The 19,629-nt window shown below is 40.5% G+C and overlaps 1 protein-coding gene across 2 annotated transcripts in view; it reads left to right on the plus strand.

The window, feature by feature from the left end:
• Positions 1-6,209: 6,209 nt before the first annotated feature.
• Positions 6,210-19,629, plus strand: part of PRDM5 (PR/SET domain 5) — a 198,074-nt gene continuing 184,654 nt past the window's right edge. For both annotated transcript variants that reach the window (XM_072755333.1, XM_072755334.1), the window contains exon 1: positions 6,210-6,565. In XM_072755333.1, coding sequence (XP_072611434.1) covers positions 6,473-6,565 — 93 coding nt within the window. In that variant the 5' untranslated portion in view covers positions 6,210-6,472. The remainder of the gene's footprint in view (positions 6,566-19,629) is intronic.

The following is a 19,629-nucleotide window of genomic DNA, read 5'->3' on the forward strand; positions in this document are numbered from 1 at the left end:
TCCATTTTGGTTTTCCATATGTAGACAAGTTTCTTATAACAATGAGTTTAAGTTACCTTTAGGGCAAATCGTATTGGTAACTTTGGGGATAATATATTATTTCTTTATTTTGGTCTTGTATATAATTTAAATACTACACTTCCCAAATTAGGTTTGGCTATAAAAGCTTAAGATCTATAGGCCTACTTGAGCTACAGAAAATTTTGTTGGTGTGTTAGAAATAAGTGACATTAATACATAGCTGCCTAAACGTAGACTTAAAAAAGTATATATTTAATTTATTTATTTATTTGAGAGAGAGCAAGAGAGCACAGAAGCAGACACCCCTAGACTTCTTAAAGCCACGGATAAACAACGTCTTGGACTCACCTATGGGACTAAATAAAAAACAATATTCTTCATTCATGTGTAAAATATATTAATATAGTCCTTGATTACAACTGGAAACAAAGGAGAGAAATTTAATATTAATGATTGCCAGTATTAATTTGCTGTGATCGCACACTCAGCCTGATAGGATGGAATTAGAAGCTTACCTTTCTGGTGATGAAATACTATGTGAAACTTCCAGCTGCAGAACATAGAAATGGTAGAGGGGAAGCCTTATGGAGATCCCGATTCAAAGGGAATTACCTCATTGATTGTGTATGTGCCCCTTTTGATGGAGAGAGGTTGACAAGACATCACACTCAATTGTGATGTTTATTTGAAATAAGATTTTCTAAGGAAAAGGATGGTCCTTGCCTCTCTGTGCTAAATAGAAGACATTATAATAATAATGATTATTTTACTCTCTGCATTGCTTTAGAGAGTTTATAGAAAATGATCACTTTAAGATTTCTCCTTACTCATTTGGAATGGTATGTTATGAAGCTGCTCCCCACTCTTTCATAATAGTTGAGCTCTGAAGTCACCATTTTATTTCAATAAAGGAAGAGGGAAATCAGTAGAACAAATTGTGAGGTTCTAACAAACATGGGAGCATTGGTATTGCTTTTCAGTTAATTATTGGTTCTTCTTAATATTATCACTTCTGTGGATTAGAAATGTGTGGATGAGCTGGGCTGTGGTTATAAATAGGCCACACTTCAAAAGACTTTCCAGATTCAGGGAAACTTTCTGTAAAAGCAGAGTCTTATTATACAGTCGGTCACTCTTTGTAGAGGAAAGTCCTTGGAGAATCACAGGACTAGATCTTCTCTTTGACATGATTGAATCCAACTGGAGCATCTGACAACAGAGTAAGTATTATGGACTTTGGCTAATCAAATTTTCTGCCCAGTTCTAGAGGAGGAGTTGGATAGGGCATTGGAAAGGGAGATGAGGGAGGGAGAGAAACATACAGAGAGAGAGAGAGAGAGAGAGAGAGAGGGAGGGAGGGAGAGAAGTGGAGAGTTCCTCCTCTCCTAAGGTCTCATGGGAAGTGTAACTGGAAAGTGAACCAGGAGACAGAATCAAGGACATAGGAATCAGCCAGTCCTGGGTTTGAATTACCTCCACCACTTCATGGATGTATGAAAGTGACTATGATTGATCACTTCTCTGGAATTTAGTTTCCTTGTGTGTAAAATGGCACTAATAAAATCTATTTTACCAAATTAGTATGGTAGGGCTGTTGGGGCTTTAAGATAATGGATACCAAGAAAGTAGTCCAGTTTCTGGTATATAGTAGCCTCAATGCATGGAAACTATTATCCTTCTCTGTTTCTTCCTCTTTCCTTCAGCTTCCCGTTTCCTTCCATATGCTGCTCGGTGAACAGCATTGACCGTGGGCCATGACCCACGGATTTATCTTTTGGCTTTTATTTTCTTTTTTTAAAATCAGTTTCTTTTTCATTTTTTCTTTTCTTTTTTTTTTTTTTTAAGATTTTATTTATTTATTTATTTATTTATTTATTTATTTATTTATTCATGAAAGACACAGAGAGAGAGAGGCAGAGACACAGGCAGAGGGAGAAGCAGGCTCCATGCAGGGAGCCCTATGTGGGATTTCATCCCCGGACTCCAAGATCACGCCCTGGGCCAAAGGCAGGCACTAAACCGCTGAGCCACCCAGGGATTCCCTGGCTTTTCTTTTTATAACATTACTCACTCTGGTCCCAACAGCTTCTAGGTTTTTTTCATGTTTTTGGTTGTTGGTGGTTGTTTGTTTGTAATCTCTACACCCATGTGGAGTTCAAACTACCAACCCTGAGATCAAGAGTTGTGTGCTTTACCCACTGAGCCAGCCAGGTGCCCCAAGTTTTTTTCTAATTAAAGGATTTTATGATTATGTTCTGTTGCTGCATACAAGTCTTTGGTATCATCACTTAAAACCAGGAGATTAACGAAAATTAAATATGCAGACTCAAGTTTCAAGGTCATCTTTTTACGGTGCTATTGCTATTGTAGAATCAATGCTAAGGAGAGATGATTTTATTTTATTTTATTTTTTTATTTTTATTTTTTAGGAGAAATGATTTTAGAGCAAGAATCTGACAGCCCCACAATGGATTTTTCAGGATTCTTTTTCTTTTTCTTTTTCTTTTTTTTTTTGAGTCACACCAAATAAATCTTTATTCTTTTCTTCTCAGGAAACTTGGTTTTGTATTCATTCGCTACAAAATCCTTCTGACTCTCAGGAAACTAAAGACAAATAACCCTCAGTGTTTTTTGTTTGTTTGTTTTGGTTTTTGTTTTTTTCCTATCAGGCTTTTAGTCTACCATGGCATTTGGAAATAGTCATTAATAACCAAGACACAATCAAAAAAATTCTGCAATATGTGTGGTAAAATAATTGATTAATAGAGAATAATAATTCAAATCTTTCCTTGTAATGAGAAAACAAGGCCTACAGCAGCATAGAAGTTTGAATTCGATAAGTAGAGCTGGCTTTAGGCATATCAGTGAAAAAATTTTGCCTCCCGAAGCACATTCGAAAATAAGGAGAGATGTTTTTTAGAGTCATTCTCTTATGTCAAAATAGTGCAAAATTTTCTAGAATAAGTAAATCAGGTGCATGTAGTACTTTGATGTTACTATTTTGATTTTCTTACTTATTTTTTCAAGACTGGATTTAAACTCTTGATATAAAGCAGACTTTTAATTTCCCATTTTTCAAAGATAATATTGAAAGGTCACTTTTCTAGCTTTTAAAGTTCTAAGAAGTGACTCATGGTACAGTTACTGTCTTACAGGCTTCAAAATCAAATTTCCGGTCAGTATTATGCATTTTGTTTTGGCAAACATGTGTCCTTTTTTATGTGTTGTAATAGAGATTATTATTAAGAGCTTTTTATTACTGGTTTCCGTGTTTGAAGCACTAGATCTTCTGGACACTCTATCACACAGATAAAAAGAATGTCATAGTCTTTAATGAAATCTATTATTTGTGTCAGTTTAACAAAATCTCTGACAGACATTCATAAAAGATCTGGAAAGTTTCTCATTTTATTAATTTCAGACTTATCTACACAAACATTTAATTTTTACTATATACTTATTAATGAAGATTCCTACATTCAGAAAGATGAGCATTTGCAAGCTGGCGACTTTGCTCCCTAGAAACTTAACACACAACCAAAAGGGAGATATGCCAAACAAGGGTCATCAGTGAATGAGGGTTGTGTCAGATCAAGACCAGAAAGCATTCCTTTTTCTAATGATCGAAAGCTGTGGAAACTTCTGTGCCCAAAGAGACTGGCAAAACTTTTGATTGAAAAGCCATTGTGGCTTGAGGACCAGAACTGAAAGGCTGTGTCTGACAAAGAACAGTGCTCTGGGGAAAATACCATGAGCCATGCTCTGGATTGTGATCTGGTTCCAGTTGGGCTCAGGGACCTGGTCTGGCCTGGGTGTAGCACTGGTTTAAAGGACCCCAGGGAAACAGACTTGGCCCAGATTCTTTGGAGCACAAGTTTGACCATCTCAGATTAGCCTCAGAATTGACTTTTAATCAAGAAATATTTCCTCAACACCTTTGATGTGGTTCAAGGTCATCTAATTCCAAATTCCATTCAAATGAACTTTATTTATTTATTTAAAATATTATATTTATTTATTTAATAGTTATTTATTTTAGAGACAGAGCATGCACTTGCATGCATATGAGCAGAGGAACAAACAGAGGGACAAGCAGACTCCACACTGAGAGCAGAGCCCCATGCCAGACTTGCCCTCAAAACCCTGAGATCATGACCTGAGCTGAACCAAGAGCAGAAGCTTAACTGACTGAGCCACCAAGGTGCCCCAAACTGTATTTATTTATTGACTCCTTTCCCCTTACAGAAAGTGAGAGAGTTCTCTCTGGGATGGGTCAAAGGGATCAAAACTCAGAGAATAATTAAGGCACTGTTCTTCTCACCCCTGACAAAGCTACCTCTACATGTTTCAAAAAGAGGGTCATTTATTCTATTCATTAAAATCTCCAAGTATTGTTATTGTATGATTTTAATAAAATTCTTCTACTTAAGAAATTAGGAACTATTTGTGTTCCAAGGCTTTTCTTAGTCCTCAAGAAATAGAAATCACTTCCATGGTGTGTGTGTTGCTAAAAACAAAACAACAGGCTCAAAATGGAGTCACTTATGCTAAGCCCCATGTTACCAAACTGAGATTCAACTTAATTACTTTTGGCTCTTGTAGAAATGTAATTTTAAACCAATCGGGAGTTGCCTGATGAGCACTAGATAGGTAATCTGCCAGATGGATATATGCCATCACCTAAAAGAGAGTAACCTTGCGACAGCCAATCTGCATTTTGTTTAGTATAATTTCCTTGTTTCTGCTTTCTTCTATCTGTAAAAGTCTTTCGTTTAGTACAGCTCCTCAAAGCTCTTTTCTGTTTGCCAGACTGCATGCTGCCCCATTCACAGATTGTTGAATGCAGCCAATAAAATCTTTAAAATTTATTTAGCTGATTTTTTAAAGTGTGGTCTTTAATGTTGTCAGAATTATTATTTTTATTATTTTTATTTTTTTTTAAGTTCTTTTTTTTAAAATTTTTTATTTATCTATGATAGTCACACACACAGAGAGAGAGAGAGAGAGAGAGAGAGGCAGAGACACAGGCAGAGGGAGAAGCAGGCTCCATGCACCGGGAGCCGGACGTGGGATTCGATCCCGGGTCTCCAGGATCGCGCCCTGGACCAAAGGCAGGCGCCAAACCGCTGCGCCACCCAGGGATCTCAGAATTATTACTTTTAATGGTTAAAAGCAACATCAAATGTTTATAGGAACATTACATGAATTCCAAAAGACCTCAGAGTAGAAAACTATCAAGAATATCCAGAGAAATGAGTAGAAAGCTCCTAGTTTGTCTTATAGGAGAAGAGTCTTATAAAATTTCTTCTGAGACGTACCAAACTTTATTAAAAAACACTAAAACAAGAAGTCTGTTGTTTCCTTGCTGTGATACTGGATTTTATTGTTTGAGGGTTCCCTCCCATCTCTCCTGCTTATGGGCTGGAGATCTGTGACAGGCCTGGTGATTTCCAAGCAAGGTAAGACTCAGGAACGGTGTTATCTTGGGAAGTGTAAGAACTTCCCTTGGGTTACAGCACCAAACAAGAACTAGTTTCCAATGGACTTAAATCGACATTTAAATCTCTTTTTATTGAAGATTTTATTTATTTATTCATGAGAAACACACAGAGAGAGGCTGAGACAGAGGCAGAGGGAGAAGCAGGCTCCATGCAGGGAGCCCGATGCGGGACTCGACCCTGGGTCTCCAGGATCACGCCCTGGGCTGAAGGCGGACGCTCAACCGCTGAGTCACCCGGGCTGCCCTGAAATTTAAATTTTGAATTAACTTGAAATATGGATTATTAGTTGCAGACTGTGTTATATACCCCGTTTCTCTGGACGTTAATCCCCATACTCACTGATTCCCTATGAATTCAGATCTCTGAAACAAGCATTAAAAAAAAAAAAAAAAAAAAAAAAAAAAAAGGTGCCTAACTTCGAGGTGAGAAGGCCCCAAAGTTCCTGGTCCGCAGGGCGGGCCTCCAGGCGCCTTCGGAGTCTGGGACTCCGTGCGCTGGAGGACGCCCCCCGCGAGGCCCGTTGCGTGTTGCACCTCGAAGGCTGGGACTCCCCGCCCGGCAGCACCCGCTCCGCGTTGGCGGCCCCGAGCTCCGCCGCGCTCCCGGCACCGCGCCCGGCGCGGGTCCCGGCCGCCAACTTCGGGCCAATCAGCGCGCGGCGTCGCCCAGGCCGCGGCGCCCCGGCCCGCGCCCCCCGCGCCCCCGCGGCAGCAATGGCAGCGGCGGCCGCGGCCGCTCCGGGCTGAGCCAGACCCGGGACGAGGAGGGGCCGCGCCGCGGGGGATCCTGGAATCGGCGGGGACGTGGGGATTCTGGGAGGCCACCTCCATTTCCTCCTTCCCCGCCGGCCTCTCCCCTCCACCCCGGCACCCCCAAATGTCGATGTGTCGCCTCCCGGGCGCCGATCGCTGGTGCTGAGCGAGGCGGCGGCGGCGGCGGCGGCGGGGAGGATGCTGGGCATGTACGTGCCGGACAGGTTCTCCCTGAAGTCCTCCCGCGTCCAGGACGGGATGGGGCTCTACACGGCCCGCAGAGTGAGAAAGGTGGGTGACCGGCGGCGGCCCCCGCCCCGCCCTGCCCTGCCCCCGCCGCGCCTCCCGGCTCGCCTCCGGGCTCGCCCCGCCGACGCCCCCCGACGCCCCCGGCCGGGCCCGGCGGCCGCCCCGCGGGAAGGAAGGCCCCGGCCGGCGGGGCGGCCTCCCGAGCGGCTGCGCCACGTAGGTGCCGGCGGGGCGCGCGCGGCGGCGGGACGCCTCTCCTCACGCCCGCAGGAAGTGAGCCCGGACGCTGCCTCCCTCTTCCTCGCTTCAGGGAGGGAGCGGCGGCGGCGGAGCCGCGCGTGGGCGGGTGTCTCCGCGGCGCGCACGCAACCCGCCGCCCCCCGGCCCCTCGCGGCTTCCCTGAGGATGAGGGGCCGTGGCCCGGGGCGCCTCGCGCTGCCCTCCCTGCGGGGACTGCGAGGCGCGACCGCAGCGCGGCCCCACAGCCGCCGGGGCTCTTGCCCTCCCTCCAGCGTTCCGTGGCTCCGGGCGGTGCCACCTACAGGCGCTTAGGTTATTTTATTTATTATTTACTTACTTAGGTGAGAGAGAGAGGCAGAGACACAGCAGAGACAGAAGCAGGCCCCATGCAGGGAACCCCACGTGGGACTCGATCCCGGGTCTCCAGGATCAGGCCCTGGGCTGAAGGCGGCGCTAAACCGCTGAGCCACCCGGGCTGTCCAGCTTAGGATCTTTTTTATTTTTACGATCTTATTTAATTAATTAAGTAATTAATTAATGAGAGAGAGAGAGAGAGAGAGACAGAAACACAGGCAGAGGGAAAAGCAGGCACCATGCAGGGAGACCGACGTGGGACCGATGACGTTTTCTGTGGCTCCTGGGCGGTGCCACCTAGATAAGTTTAGGATCTTTTTTTTTTTTTTTTTTTTTAAGATTTTTGTTTATTTGTTTATTTACTTACTTACTTACTTGTGAGAGAGAGAGAGGCAGAGACACAGCAGAGACACAAGCAAGCCCCATGCAGGGATCCCAACGCCCTGGGTCTCCATCAGGCCCTGGACTGAAGGCAGCGCTAGACCGCTGAGCCACCGGGCTGCCCAGCTTAAGGCAGCTTAAAAAAATCCTTATTTTTTTAGGATTTTAATTTTTATTTATTCATTCATTCATTCATTTATTATCTATGAGAGACAGAGAGGCAGAGGGAGAAGCAGGCTCCATGTAGGGAGCCTGACGTGTTCTGTGGCTCCTGGGTGGTGCCACCTAGATAAATTTAGGATCTTTTTTTTTAAAAAGATATTTATTTATTTATTTACTTACTTATGGGAGAGAGAGAATGGCAGAGACACAGCAGAGACACAAGCAGGCCCCATGCAGGGAGCCCAACGTCCTTGGTCTCCAGGATCAGGCCCTGGGCTGAAGGCGGTGCTAAACCGCTGAGCCACCGAGGCTGCCCAGCTTAGGATCTTTGATTTTGATTTTCTCTGCCTTAGGATTTTCTCTGACTAGATCCACCCCCCTTCCAGAAATGTGGAGGCGAATGAGCCGGGCAGGCACGTTGCGCTGTATGTACGGGACGGCCTGGAGATGTTGGATGTTGAAAGTGAAGGCCTAGGAGGAGGGATGACTGGAAGTTCCAGACCTTGGAGCTGATGAGAGACCTCTGTTACAGCCCTTTCACAGGATCTGTAATATCTGGAACCACGAAGGAAGTGGTGAAACGCTCAGGGTCAGAGCCGCTGTTTATTGAGTAGATACTTTGGGCTAAGGCCAGAACTTGGAATTTTACCCACATTAGTCACGTCACCAGCACGACTCCCTGGAGAATGGTAATCCTCATGTGAGAGATGAAAAAAACAGAAGGTCTGCAGGGTTAAATTTCCTGCTGAGTCAGTGAGTTAGGCTTCAAATCCATGGCTTCTGGGCTCCCAAGCTCCTGTTCTTTTCAGCTCTATCCTTGCCAGGTATCCCCACCCATCCCCGTAACAAATATTTTGAAAAATGCAGGTTTGGGCAAGAGCAGGCTTGTTTAGGAAAGATTCACAGAAGGCACCCAGAGACACCAGGATGCCTTTCATCTGGATGTAAATCTCTCTCCACCCCCTCACCTGAAGAGAAGGTAAAGAAAGGTGGACCAGTGCTTCAGGGGCTTCCTTGATAACATGACCTATAAGTATCTCTTAGGCTTAGACTGGAAGAAGCAAACCCCGTATTTAGTTTTTCAAATGCGAGTTGGGAAGAATGTGCAGAGGTGAAAACCAGGAGTAAACGCTTGATCTGAATTCGAGATGAACCGAATAGATGCTTTTGCCAAATAGGTAAATGTCAAAGTCAACATTCTTTCAAAGCAGAAGTTGAAATTCTCCTTTTACTCTTTCCTCACAGGATATGAAAATACCCAAAAGGATTTTTCTTGAAAGTCTCAGGCCTAAGTGTAATTACTTAAAAATGAAACATAGTTCTTATTTTTATTGTTATTCATAGATATATACTAAAAAGTTATACAAATAGGAGAATTATCACATAATCCCTAGTTTTGGTCTTATTATTTAGGTTTTTGAAACAGCTGGCCAATGCACTTTCTTTTGATACTTTTATAAATTCCAACTTATTTTTCCATGTACTTGGTTAGTTGGAAGTTTTTTTTATTATTATTTTTGGATATAGGATGAACAGCTTCCAAAATCCTCATATATCATAATATATTTTTTAAGATTTTTTAAAATTTTATTTATTCATGAGAGACAGAGAGAGAGAGACACACACACAGGCAGAGGGAGAAGCAGGCTCCATGTAGGGAGCCTGATGTGGGACTTGATCCCGGGTTTCCAGGATCAGGCTTGTGGCTAAAGGCAGCACTAAACCTCTGAGCCACCCGGGCTGCCCATATTCTTCTATTTTATTACTGCAGTAGTGAATTGTCACTTACCTTTCCCTGGCTCTTAAAATGTCAACGTGTAAAACATATAGAGATTTTTATCCACGTCACATCTAGAATGCTTATCTATATTTTAGGTGAATCTGCAGATGTTTGCACTGAATTCAAATGACATACTATTAGTGACGTAATTTAGTTATGATCACAAGATACTCAGTCATAAGGTTATTGATCATGGATGGGGACACTGATGCCAGAAATGGCCCTGAATTAGACTTTGGCTCCTTTGCCTTCAAAGGCTGAGGACCAAGATGAAGCTGATTTTAGCTGAGTGTTGAGGCTGAAGCTGAATGTCCATGCATTTCATACCTGTTTGGATGTAGTTTCTTGATTCTTAAATACTTTCCAGGTTACCTTTAATAGGCCTGTTAGCCATAAATCAAGGATCAAGGGACCTGAGAAGACAGTATTTCAGCAGTTAAAGACCTTACTTTTAAATTTTTCATGTTCTTTATTCTAAATAAAATTTGGAATTTATCACCTTATATATGTATGTTGGGAATTATAAATTTTTTTATTATTTATTTTTATTTTTTGGGGGGGAAATATAAATTTTTGTCACACTTTTATAACATAACACTCATTTAACAATTCTGTTAAAAAAAAAAAAAAACTTGTAGTTCAAGCTATCTATTAACTTCAAATTCAGAAAATCTAATCCAGACTGGTATTGAAGTTGGCCGATCTTTCTAGATGCTCTACTCCCACTATCAGGTTGATTTGAGATTTCCTTAACAATGAAACCCCTTAATCCTTGTTTAGGCCTACCCCCTCTTTTTTGCAGTGATTTGTAAAGTGGGGTTCCTGCAGCAAAATCACCCAATGCTCCGGCTTCACACTTAGACCTACTAGGTTTTTCTGTGGCAATGATCTTTTTTTGCAGGCCTGCCTGCTGCCTCTGTCTTTCTTTCTTTGGTAGAAAGTTTGCATAGTGACAATGAGGTGAAAAGGAAGGGACCTCCCTTCCTTTTCTTACTGTAATGGAAATTAGGGGTTAGATGAGGAGAAGGTCCTTTGGTAGTAGCTATTTCTTTGTAAGCCATTAATTGTTCTTAGAGAAAGAATGGATGAGACTGTTGGAAAGCCTTTGAGTAGAAAAGGGAGGCCTGCCTTCCTTCATGGTTATACACATTGCGATTGGCTAATGATGAGAATAAGGTGGACGCTTTTGCATGCCATGTGCCAGACCCTGTTCTAAATGTCTCCCATGTGTTACCTCATGTGAGCACAGTTTTAATGCTTCAATAGAGATGTGGAATTTTATATTGTAAAGTACTATGCAGATTAAAATTATTACCCAAAGGTAATACATTAAATGTACATACAAAAAAAAAGTTAAGCAAACACATACCTCACTACATTACATTTTTTATATCGTGACCCTTTTCTCCCTTGATGGCTAATGAGATTAATCAGTGGATGTTGGTGGTTGACATTATGCTTGGAACCCAAAATGTCGAAAGATGAACTACAGGGTCCCTCCAGGTTCTCAGATTTTGTGATTTTATGGAAAAGGTTAAGGCAGGAAATACAGTACTGTAGTCTTATTTCCCTTCAGCTCTGTTGTAGGAAGTTGGTTTTTCTTCCCCTCTGATTTTCAGCCCTTTATCCATATGTGGCAGGCGCTGTGATAGGCTCTTGGGGTACACAGGTGGGCAAGACAGACTGGGTCTTAGTCCACAAGGAGCTTGTTTTCATGTGCAGGGAGATAGGCAGTAAACAAGTAAAAAAGTAAAACTTATCATGAAGATTACTGTGTTAATTTCAGCCTGTTTATATGGATTGATTTGCTAGGCACTAGATTAGGTGGATGGAATTGCTGAATTAGAGTAGTTTTTAGTCTGGTTGGGGAGACAGCAAAGGAAATAGTTTCCATCCGATCTGAGAAATGCTATGATAGACAACTAAATGAGGTGGTGAAACTGTGTGAGATAAGAGTTGCTCTAAGAGTGCAGAAGAAGGAAAGACCACCTACTGTCATTTCAGTAAGTGAGCAGAAAATTTGGGGGGAATCAAAGAGTGCTTTATGGAGGAGTTGAATTTCTTGGGGTCAGATTATTATTGTGAAATTTGTCTTTATTATTGATCATTTTAACTTCACATATATTGGTGTGACACCTCAAGTATTGCCTGGGTGACAGGCTAGGTGATGGTCCCGTGATACCGATCTCCGTGCATCTAACCAAATTTTGTGCTCTTAACCTGTTTGTATGGAGTTGAACAGCTTGTATGTAGAATTAAAAAAAACAAAAAACCAAAAAAACAAAAAACTGAAGCAGTCCTTTCCGGGCTAGCCCTTGTGGCAGACCATATTATAGACAAAGGAAGTTGTTTAAACATCTCCGCGGAAGCACCACCTTGGACACTGTGGCAGCCTGGAAGTGTCACACACAATCACACATGAAGTCTGGGTTTTCTGTTTACTGTGTACTTGTGTGCATTATCTCATTTTATTGTATATCGGTCTTTGGAGATTTATTATCCTCATTTTGTAGACTGTATACTTGCTGGATCATCATTATTTTTTGTCAAAATTTTTGCAGTTGTCCCATGCTGACCTTTAAAAGTATTTTTATTTTTTGTTTGTTTTTCCTTTCCAGTTCATTCTTCACTAGCAGAGTAAAGCTGTACCTGATTGGATATGTAGTTACTTTCCTTTATATTTAGAATCGATTTAACTTGCGTAAGCTGAGCTGGGTTTGTATTTTTAAAAAGAACCGAAGACTAACAGGAAAGCTGAAGAAAAGCTGAAAAGGAAATGACTAAATATCAGTGAAATGAAATTATGTCTCTCCCAGATTTCTAGTCCCCTAGTTCCAGCAGAAGCAGTAAAAAGGATTGCAGGGGCCTATCTATACTGTAGCTGTAGTGGGCTCCAAAGTATAATTCTTCTTTGCCTAGATGACGTGGACCATTTTACGATGACTAACTAGTGAGTCCTTCCCTACCTACTGGTCCTGATAAAATGTACCCGTGGCAAATCTATGATGGATGAGTGGTTCCCTTCTAATGAGGAGGAAAAAGTATACTCATAGAAGTAGAAAAAGAACTTGAGAAGTAATCTCATTTGCCCATTCTTATTTTACAAATGATGACACTGAAGTCGGGAGTAGCTTTGCACAGACTTTTTTTGCAGCTAACAGCTGCCTCTCAAGCTCCTATGCCCTTTCATAATACCAACTCCCTCTTTTTCAAATCAAGGCAAATACCTTGATTGTCTTTGAGGGATTTGCAATAAAGACATTTAGCAAGGTCAAATCCCAAGTGAAAAATATCTGAAAAAAAGGTTCAAATCTGAGTTTAAGAAAGGAAAATAAGCGAGAGAGAGAAAGAGAGAGAGAGAAAGCAAATTGTATAGGAAAGAAGTTCCCTGAAAAGAAAAGTAAGTAAAAACATAGAGGAAAAATCACCATGCATAAATGTTAGTACAAGGAGACTGGATTTTGTGGAGTAAAGTGTTTTGTTAATCAGCTTGGAAGGTGAATCTAATGAAGAGACAATGGATCTTTATGCTAGGGCTAAAATTCTGCCAGCGAATGTTTGCTTATATTTCCTGCTGGCTGATGATAACTAATCTGGAAACATAATCAGAGGGAAAATCATCACCACTGATGCCTGCCATATGTGCTATCTCTTTTTTATGTTTACACATTTACACTGTAGGATAGTGACTCAATGCAGCTCTGTATTTCCTGGTGTTATTCTAGATGTTAAGTTGTATTACCCACTTAAACTGAGGTTTTCTCAGAAACTTCATGGTTTGTTTTTTTGTGTTTGATGATAAAAGTGACAATTTTTTCAACAAATATTTATTGAGCAACTGAAGTTGCTAGGCACTGCGCTAGTTGCTAGTAGTAGAATGAACGAGGCTGTAGTCTCTGAATGTGTCACACAGTTCATATGCAAGTCCTACAGCAAGTCTGCAAGGTAGCCATTATGATCCTTGTTTAATAGGTGAGGGAACTGATTTTGAGGAACGTTATATCAATAATAAATGGCTTTGTCAGAATTTGAACTCAGATCATTCCATATATCCATCTCACCAAAAAAAATTTTTTTTTCTCTATACTGATAAAGTGCTGTGTCCATGCTCATACAACACAATGTGGATGCACATCCACTCACATAGTTTTAAAAAATTATTTTACAAAAATGAGAAACGAGTAAACTAATTTCATCATTGGGCATTTCTCATTCAATTGTATCTTATGGAATTACCTTCAAGTGATCTACTTTGGCTATAACTTATTATTTTTAATGATTGAACGTATTTTATGCTGTCACTGTGCCACAATTTCCATTTATTCAGATCGTGTTTTACACAATTATTCAAGATTTATCTTCCTGACCAAAATCCATACTGGCCATTATGAATATAGTAGTGAACGAAATAGAAATTATGGCTCTTGTAGAGCTTCCATTCTAGTGAGAAAAGACAAAAACTAAACAATGAACATATTAGATAAGTTTTATACTATGTTAAAATGTGATTAGTGCTATGGAAAAAAGAAAAAGTAGAGCCACATATCGATGACTTGGCAGAGTGTGTGTATTTGAGTGTGGGGAAGTTACTGTAAATAGGTGGTCCAGTTAGTCCTCACTAAGCAAGGGAGGTTTGGACAGTGACTTACAGGATGGGAAGAAAGTTGACTTCTAGGGGAAAAGCATCCTAGGCAGCAGCTAGAATGAAGGCTAAGATCCGAGTTTGTTGTGTCCCAGGACAAGGAGGCCAGTGAAGTTAGATGAGAATGAGCAGGAGCAGAGTATTAGGGGAGGAGGTCAGAGAGCTAGTGAAAGGAAATGTGCTAAGAGCCATATTTCTTTCAGGCCATTGTAAAGATGCCATTTTCCTTTGAATGGAACAGGGAATGACTGCAGTGTATTGAGCAGAGGAATGACATGATCTGACTTGAGTTTTTTCAAGGGTCCCCTCTAACTGCTGTGTTGAGAATAGTCAGCCACAGGACAAATGTGTAGCCTGGAAGACTTATTAGGATTCTGTTGCAGTGATCTGGGTGAGAGATGATGGTGGCTTAGACCAAAATGGTTGCAGTGCTGAGAGTGTAGTTTGAAGATAGCAGTAATGGAGTATGTTGATGAGTTAAGGCAGTAAGAAAGGGAAGGATCAAAGATGGTTTCAAGGATTTTAGCCTGAGGAGTTGGAAGGGTTGACTGATACTCAATCAACAACTGAGATTGGGATAGATTGTAAGTGGAGCAGGCTTGAAGGAGGAGGATCAGGAACTCAGGGGAAGGCAAGTTGATTTTGAAGTGTCTGTTAGACGGGGAGAGATCCCCGGGGGAGAGACGATGTGAGATACAGTTGTTAAACTTGCAAATCCTCCGTCCCATCCTTTATGCTATTATATTCATCTATTTTATGTTAGAAACCTTACGTTTTTACTGTGTTCCCTTTAGATCATCAGTTGACTTTTAGAGCAATTAAAAATAAGACAAATTGTCTTCATTATGTATCTATATATATTTTAACATTTCTGGAACTCTTAATTTCTTTGTTTTGAACTAAATTTCTGTCTGGTTTCATATTCCTTATGCTTGAACCATATTCTTTGAGCATTTCTAATATTACAGGTTGCTAGCAATGAATTTTCTAAGTTTTTGTCTGAAAAAGTATTTTGCTGTGTTCTTGAGGTTGACAGTTTATTTTTTCACATTACATTATAGATGGTGCTTATTTGTTTTTGTTTTTTGACTTACATAGTTTCTGACAAGAAGTTTGCTCAAAGCCTTTCTGTACAAAATATCTTTTACCCCTCTACTTTCAAGATTTTTCTAGTTTGAGTTTTAAAAGTTTAAATGTGATGTGTCTATGATTAAAAAAGCCTGCTTCTTTAATATGTGGTTTGATGTCTTTTATCATTTTTGGAAAATTCTCAGGCATTGTCTCTTTAAATATTACTTCTAATGTAATCTTTCTTCTGGGACTCCGATTACATGTGTGTCAGACCATTTGATATGATACTGTCTCACAGCCTTTATATGCTTGGTTCTGCTTTTTCTATTATTTTTTACTTTGTGTTTTAGTTTAGGTAATTTTTATTGCCTTATCAAGTTTATAGACTCTTTTCTCAGTTATGCCAAGTTTCCTGGTGAGTCTGTCAAAGGAATTCATCTTTGATATCCTATTTATTTCTAATATTTCCACTAGACTCTCCATCTTATAGTGTACATGTCTCAGCTGAAATCTTCTCTGTATTAATGCATGGTTAACTGTCTGTTCTAGTAGATTCTTTGACAAATTAGACATAGTTATTGTTGAAGTCCTTATCTGATAGTTTCAACATCTGTGTCATCTCTGAATCTGGTTCCATTGATTGCTTTGTTTCTTCACAATTGGCTATTTTCTCCTTGTATGTCTTATAGTTGTTTTTTTAAAAAAGATTTTATTTATTTATTCATGAGAGACACCGAGAGAGAGAGAGGCAGAGACATTGGCAGAAGCAGAAGCAGGCTCCCTCCGGTGAGCCCAATGTGAAACTTGATCTGGGGATCCCGGGATCACACTCTGAGCCAAAGGCAGAGGCTCAACCACTGAGCCACCCAGGTGTTCCTGTCTTATAGTTTTGATAGAATGTCAACATCATTGTGAAATAATCAAGAGTACTGTAAATAGCATTTATGCCTGGAAATATGCACACAATATGCACACTTTTAATTTATTTTTTAATTTTTTGTCGGCTGGGAATTTGGCTCAATCTAGTTAGGAGCTAAGAGGGAAGAAAATAGAGCTAAGATGGGTTTGCTTGCTATTGTTACCTTCAGTGTACCACAGGCTTCAGATTCTTCTAGAATCCCCTTGTATTGGGCATGGCTCGGGTGTTCAAGGGTTTTCTCAATGTTTATGTTCTACACTCAACTCTTCTGTCCCTGAATACTTCATCATAGAGGGGTTCTTTCACCATGCTGCGTTGTTCTTGCCCTTCCCATGGTAGTAGCCTGCTGTTTTTTTGTTTTGTTTTGTTTTGTTTTGTTTTGTTTTTTAGATTCTTTTTCTTGAGATCTCTGTCAGCTTCATTCTTATCTAGGAGTTATCAGCTTCATCTCTAGAAGTTGGGCTTTCTTAACATTTCTCAGTCTCTTCTCCATAGGAGCCAAATTTTTGCCTTGTATTAGGTTGGTGTTTTGCCAGGAGAGGGTTTCCTGTCCCCTACCCAAAGGTAGAAATCCTCTAATGGTTATGGTATAAGTTCCTGAGCCTGTATTGCTCCCTGCCCTTCTAGCAGCAGTGGATCTTTGTGTCTTTGGTCCTTGAGGTGATAGTGTGCTGCTTTTCTTGGAGTGGCTAAAGGCTTCTTCTCAGATGGAAGAAAGGGCGGGGCAGGAGGTGTGAGGTGTTGTGCCATAGTTGTGCTGCTATTCTCCTCTTGCATGCCTGCAGTACTGAGGAGTCTCTCTGTCTCCTATCTGTCCCCCAGTCTTTCTTGTATGGGAGGTTCTTTGGAGAAGAGCCTGCAAATGTGTGTGAACTCCTCTTAGGTCTGGGGCTTCCGCTAGTTCTATATGGTCAGGCTCTCTCAAATGCATCCTTTGGCAAACCATTAAAATGTTAGTTGATTTCTTATCTGCTTGTGTGTTGGCTGGCAGTGGTTCCTTCCATGTTCTGTCATGGGTAAGCCAGTGCTCTCCTCAAGAAGAGTTATGATTTTGTAGTTTATTTGCCTTTTGTATTATTAGGGTAGGAGTGATACTCTTTTTAAATTCTTGGTGGAGGGCAGCCCTGGTGGTTCAGCGGTTTAGTGCTGCATGCAGCCCAGGGCAGGATCCTGGCGTCCCGGGATCGAGTCCCACGTCGAGCTCCCTGCATGGAGCCTGCTTCTCCCTCTGCCTGTGTCTCTGACTATCTCTCTCTCTGTGTCTCTCATGAATAAATAAATAAAATCTTTAAAAAAAATTCTTGATGGATATTTAACTTAAAAGTTTTAAAATTAATTGCCTTAAAAAAAGATTTATTTATTTGCGAAATACTGCATGAGCTGGAGGGGCAGAGGAAGAGGGAGAGAGAATCTCAGGCAGATTCTGCACTGAGGATGGAGGCTGATACCGGGCTTGATCTCACGACCCTGGGATCATGACCCGAGCAGAACCAAGAGTTAAACACTCTTACCCAACTGGGCCACCTGGGTGCCCCTAAAATTAATGGCATTTAAAAAAATGCTTTCTTTTATTTTTATTTTGTTTTTCAAGTTTTCATTTAAATTCTAGTGCCTTTTTTAGTGCCACCAAAAGACTCCACTTATTATTATTTTTATTACTTAAAAAATCTGTCCAGTTTCAAAAGAGGGGTTTTAGAATCTCCCACTTTAGTTCTTCACGTATATATATTTTTTGGTGAAAAGTTGATTGATTTTTAAATTATTTTGATAAAATATACATAGCCTAAAACTGGCCATTTTAACCATTTTTTATTGAAATATAATTAACATACAATGTTATATTAGTTTTAGGTGTACAGCATATTGATTCAACAATTCTGTATATTACTCAGTGCTCATCACAATGCGTGTAGTCACTGTCAGTCACCATATGGCATTATTACAGTATTATTGACTGTATTCCCCATGCTGTACTTTTTATCTATGTGACTTATTTTATAACTGAAAGTTTGTGCATGTTTAGTATTTTTATACTTTTCTCACTCATATCTTCTTCATAAATATGTTTTTATTAATATATAATGTTCTGTTTAATACATTCAGCGATTGATTTAATTCTTGTCTGATATTGATGCTATTGCCTTTCTTTGCATCTCTGTGTCTACTCATTTAAATTCATTTTTTATCATTTTGTTTTATATTTTATCATGTAGTTAGATTGTATTTCATAATGCATAATTCTTATTTAATGAGAAAATTTATCTCCTTCATATTTAGTGTAATGGCTGATACAGATAATTTATTTCTTTTTTTTAAGGTTTTTTTTTTTTAATTTCTTATTATTCATGAGAGACAGAGAGAGGCAGAGACATAGGCAGAGAGAGAAGCAAGCTCCATGCAGGGAGCCCAATATGGGATTCAATCCTGGGACTCCAGGATTACACCCTGGGCTGAAGGCAGGTGCTCAACTGCTGAGCCACCCAGGCATCCCATAGATGATGTAGTTCTTGTCGTCTTTCTTTATGCTTATTACTTCTTTTATGTTGTGACTTATTTTGAAATTTTCCTTATTTTGTTGCCTGTTCAAGTCACTGTTCATTCTTTTCTCCCCTCTGATTACTTTGTTAATTCTACTCTTTTTCTTTCTTTCTTTTTTGTTTTTTAAAGATTATTTATTTATTTATTTATTTATTTATTTATTTATTTATTTATGATAGACATAGAGAGAGAGAGAGAGAGAGGCAGAGACACAGGAGGAGGGAGAAGCAGGCTCCATGCCAGGAGCCCAATGTGGGACTGGATCCCAGGACTCCAGGATTGAGCCCTGGGCCAAAGGCAGGCGCTAAACCGCTGAGCCACCCAGGGATCCCCTCTACTCTTTTTCTTTAGTGATTTACTTACTCTCTCCCTCTTTCACAATATGATGGACATGCTTTTTTTTAATCTATAGCTCAAGCTCAACTGTTTTTCCCACAAAAATACACAGTTTCTTCTACAAGATGTTCCATTACTGTCTTCTTCCCTCCCTGCTGCCACCCCATGCTGTGCAACTTTTGGGATGCTTTTGCCTTCCTGTTGTCTTTCCCCAACAACTGTTGGGTTCTGATTAAATGGTGTCTTAATAGAACTTCTAAGAGTATATCCCTGATATACTTCAAGAATTGTTAGTTAGCCTATATAGTCTACACACCCTGTTAATTGTCACTGATTTTGTGTGTCTATAGGCCAGCTATTCATTTTCTTCTGCCATCTTCTTTCCTTTGTTCTGGTTCATTTGTTTAGCTAGAGACTTTTTGTGATTCTTTTTCGTATCATCATGTGGATAATATTCTCTCTGAGTCTGTGTATATCATCGAGTAGCTCTCCTTCCACCTGACTGTAAAGGACTTCCTGACTGGGTAAGTGATTTTCAAGTTAGTGTATTTCTCTTTCAACTCATTCTCTAAAAATATTTAGTTGGGAAATGATGTTTTTTTTTTTCCCCCACTCTTAGCAGTATGTGTGTATGTATGTTTGTGTTCGAGTACTCTACTTGAATCTCTTTAAATTTCCTTGTG

The sequence above is a fragment of the Vulpes vulpes genome, chromosome 4, assembly GCF_048418805.1.
Source record: "Vulpes vulpes isolate BD-2025 chromosome 4, VulVul3, whole genome shotgun sequence".
Taxonomy (NCBI): domain Eukaryota; kingdom Metazoa; phylum Chordata; class Mammalia; order Carnivora; family Canidae; genus Vulpes; species Vulpes vulpes.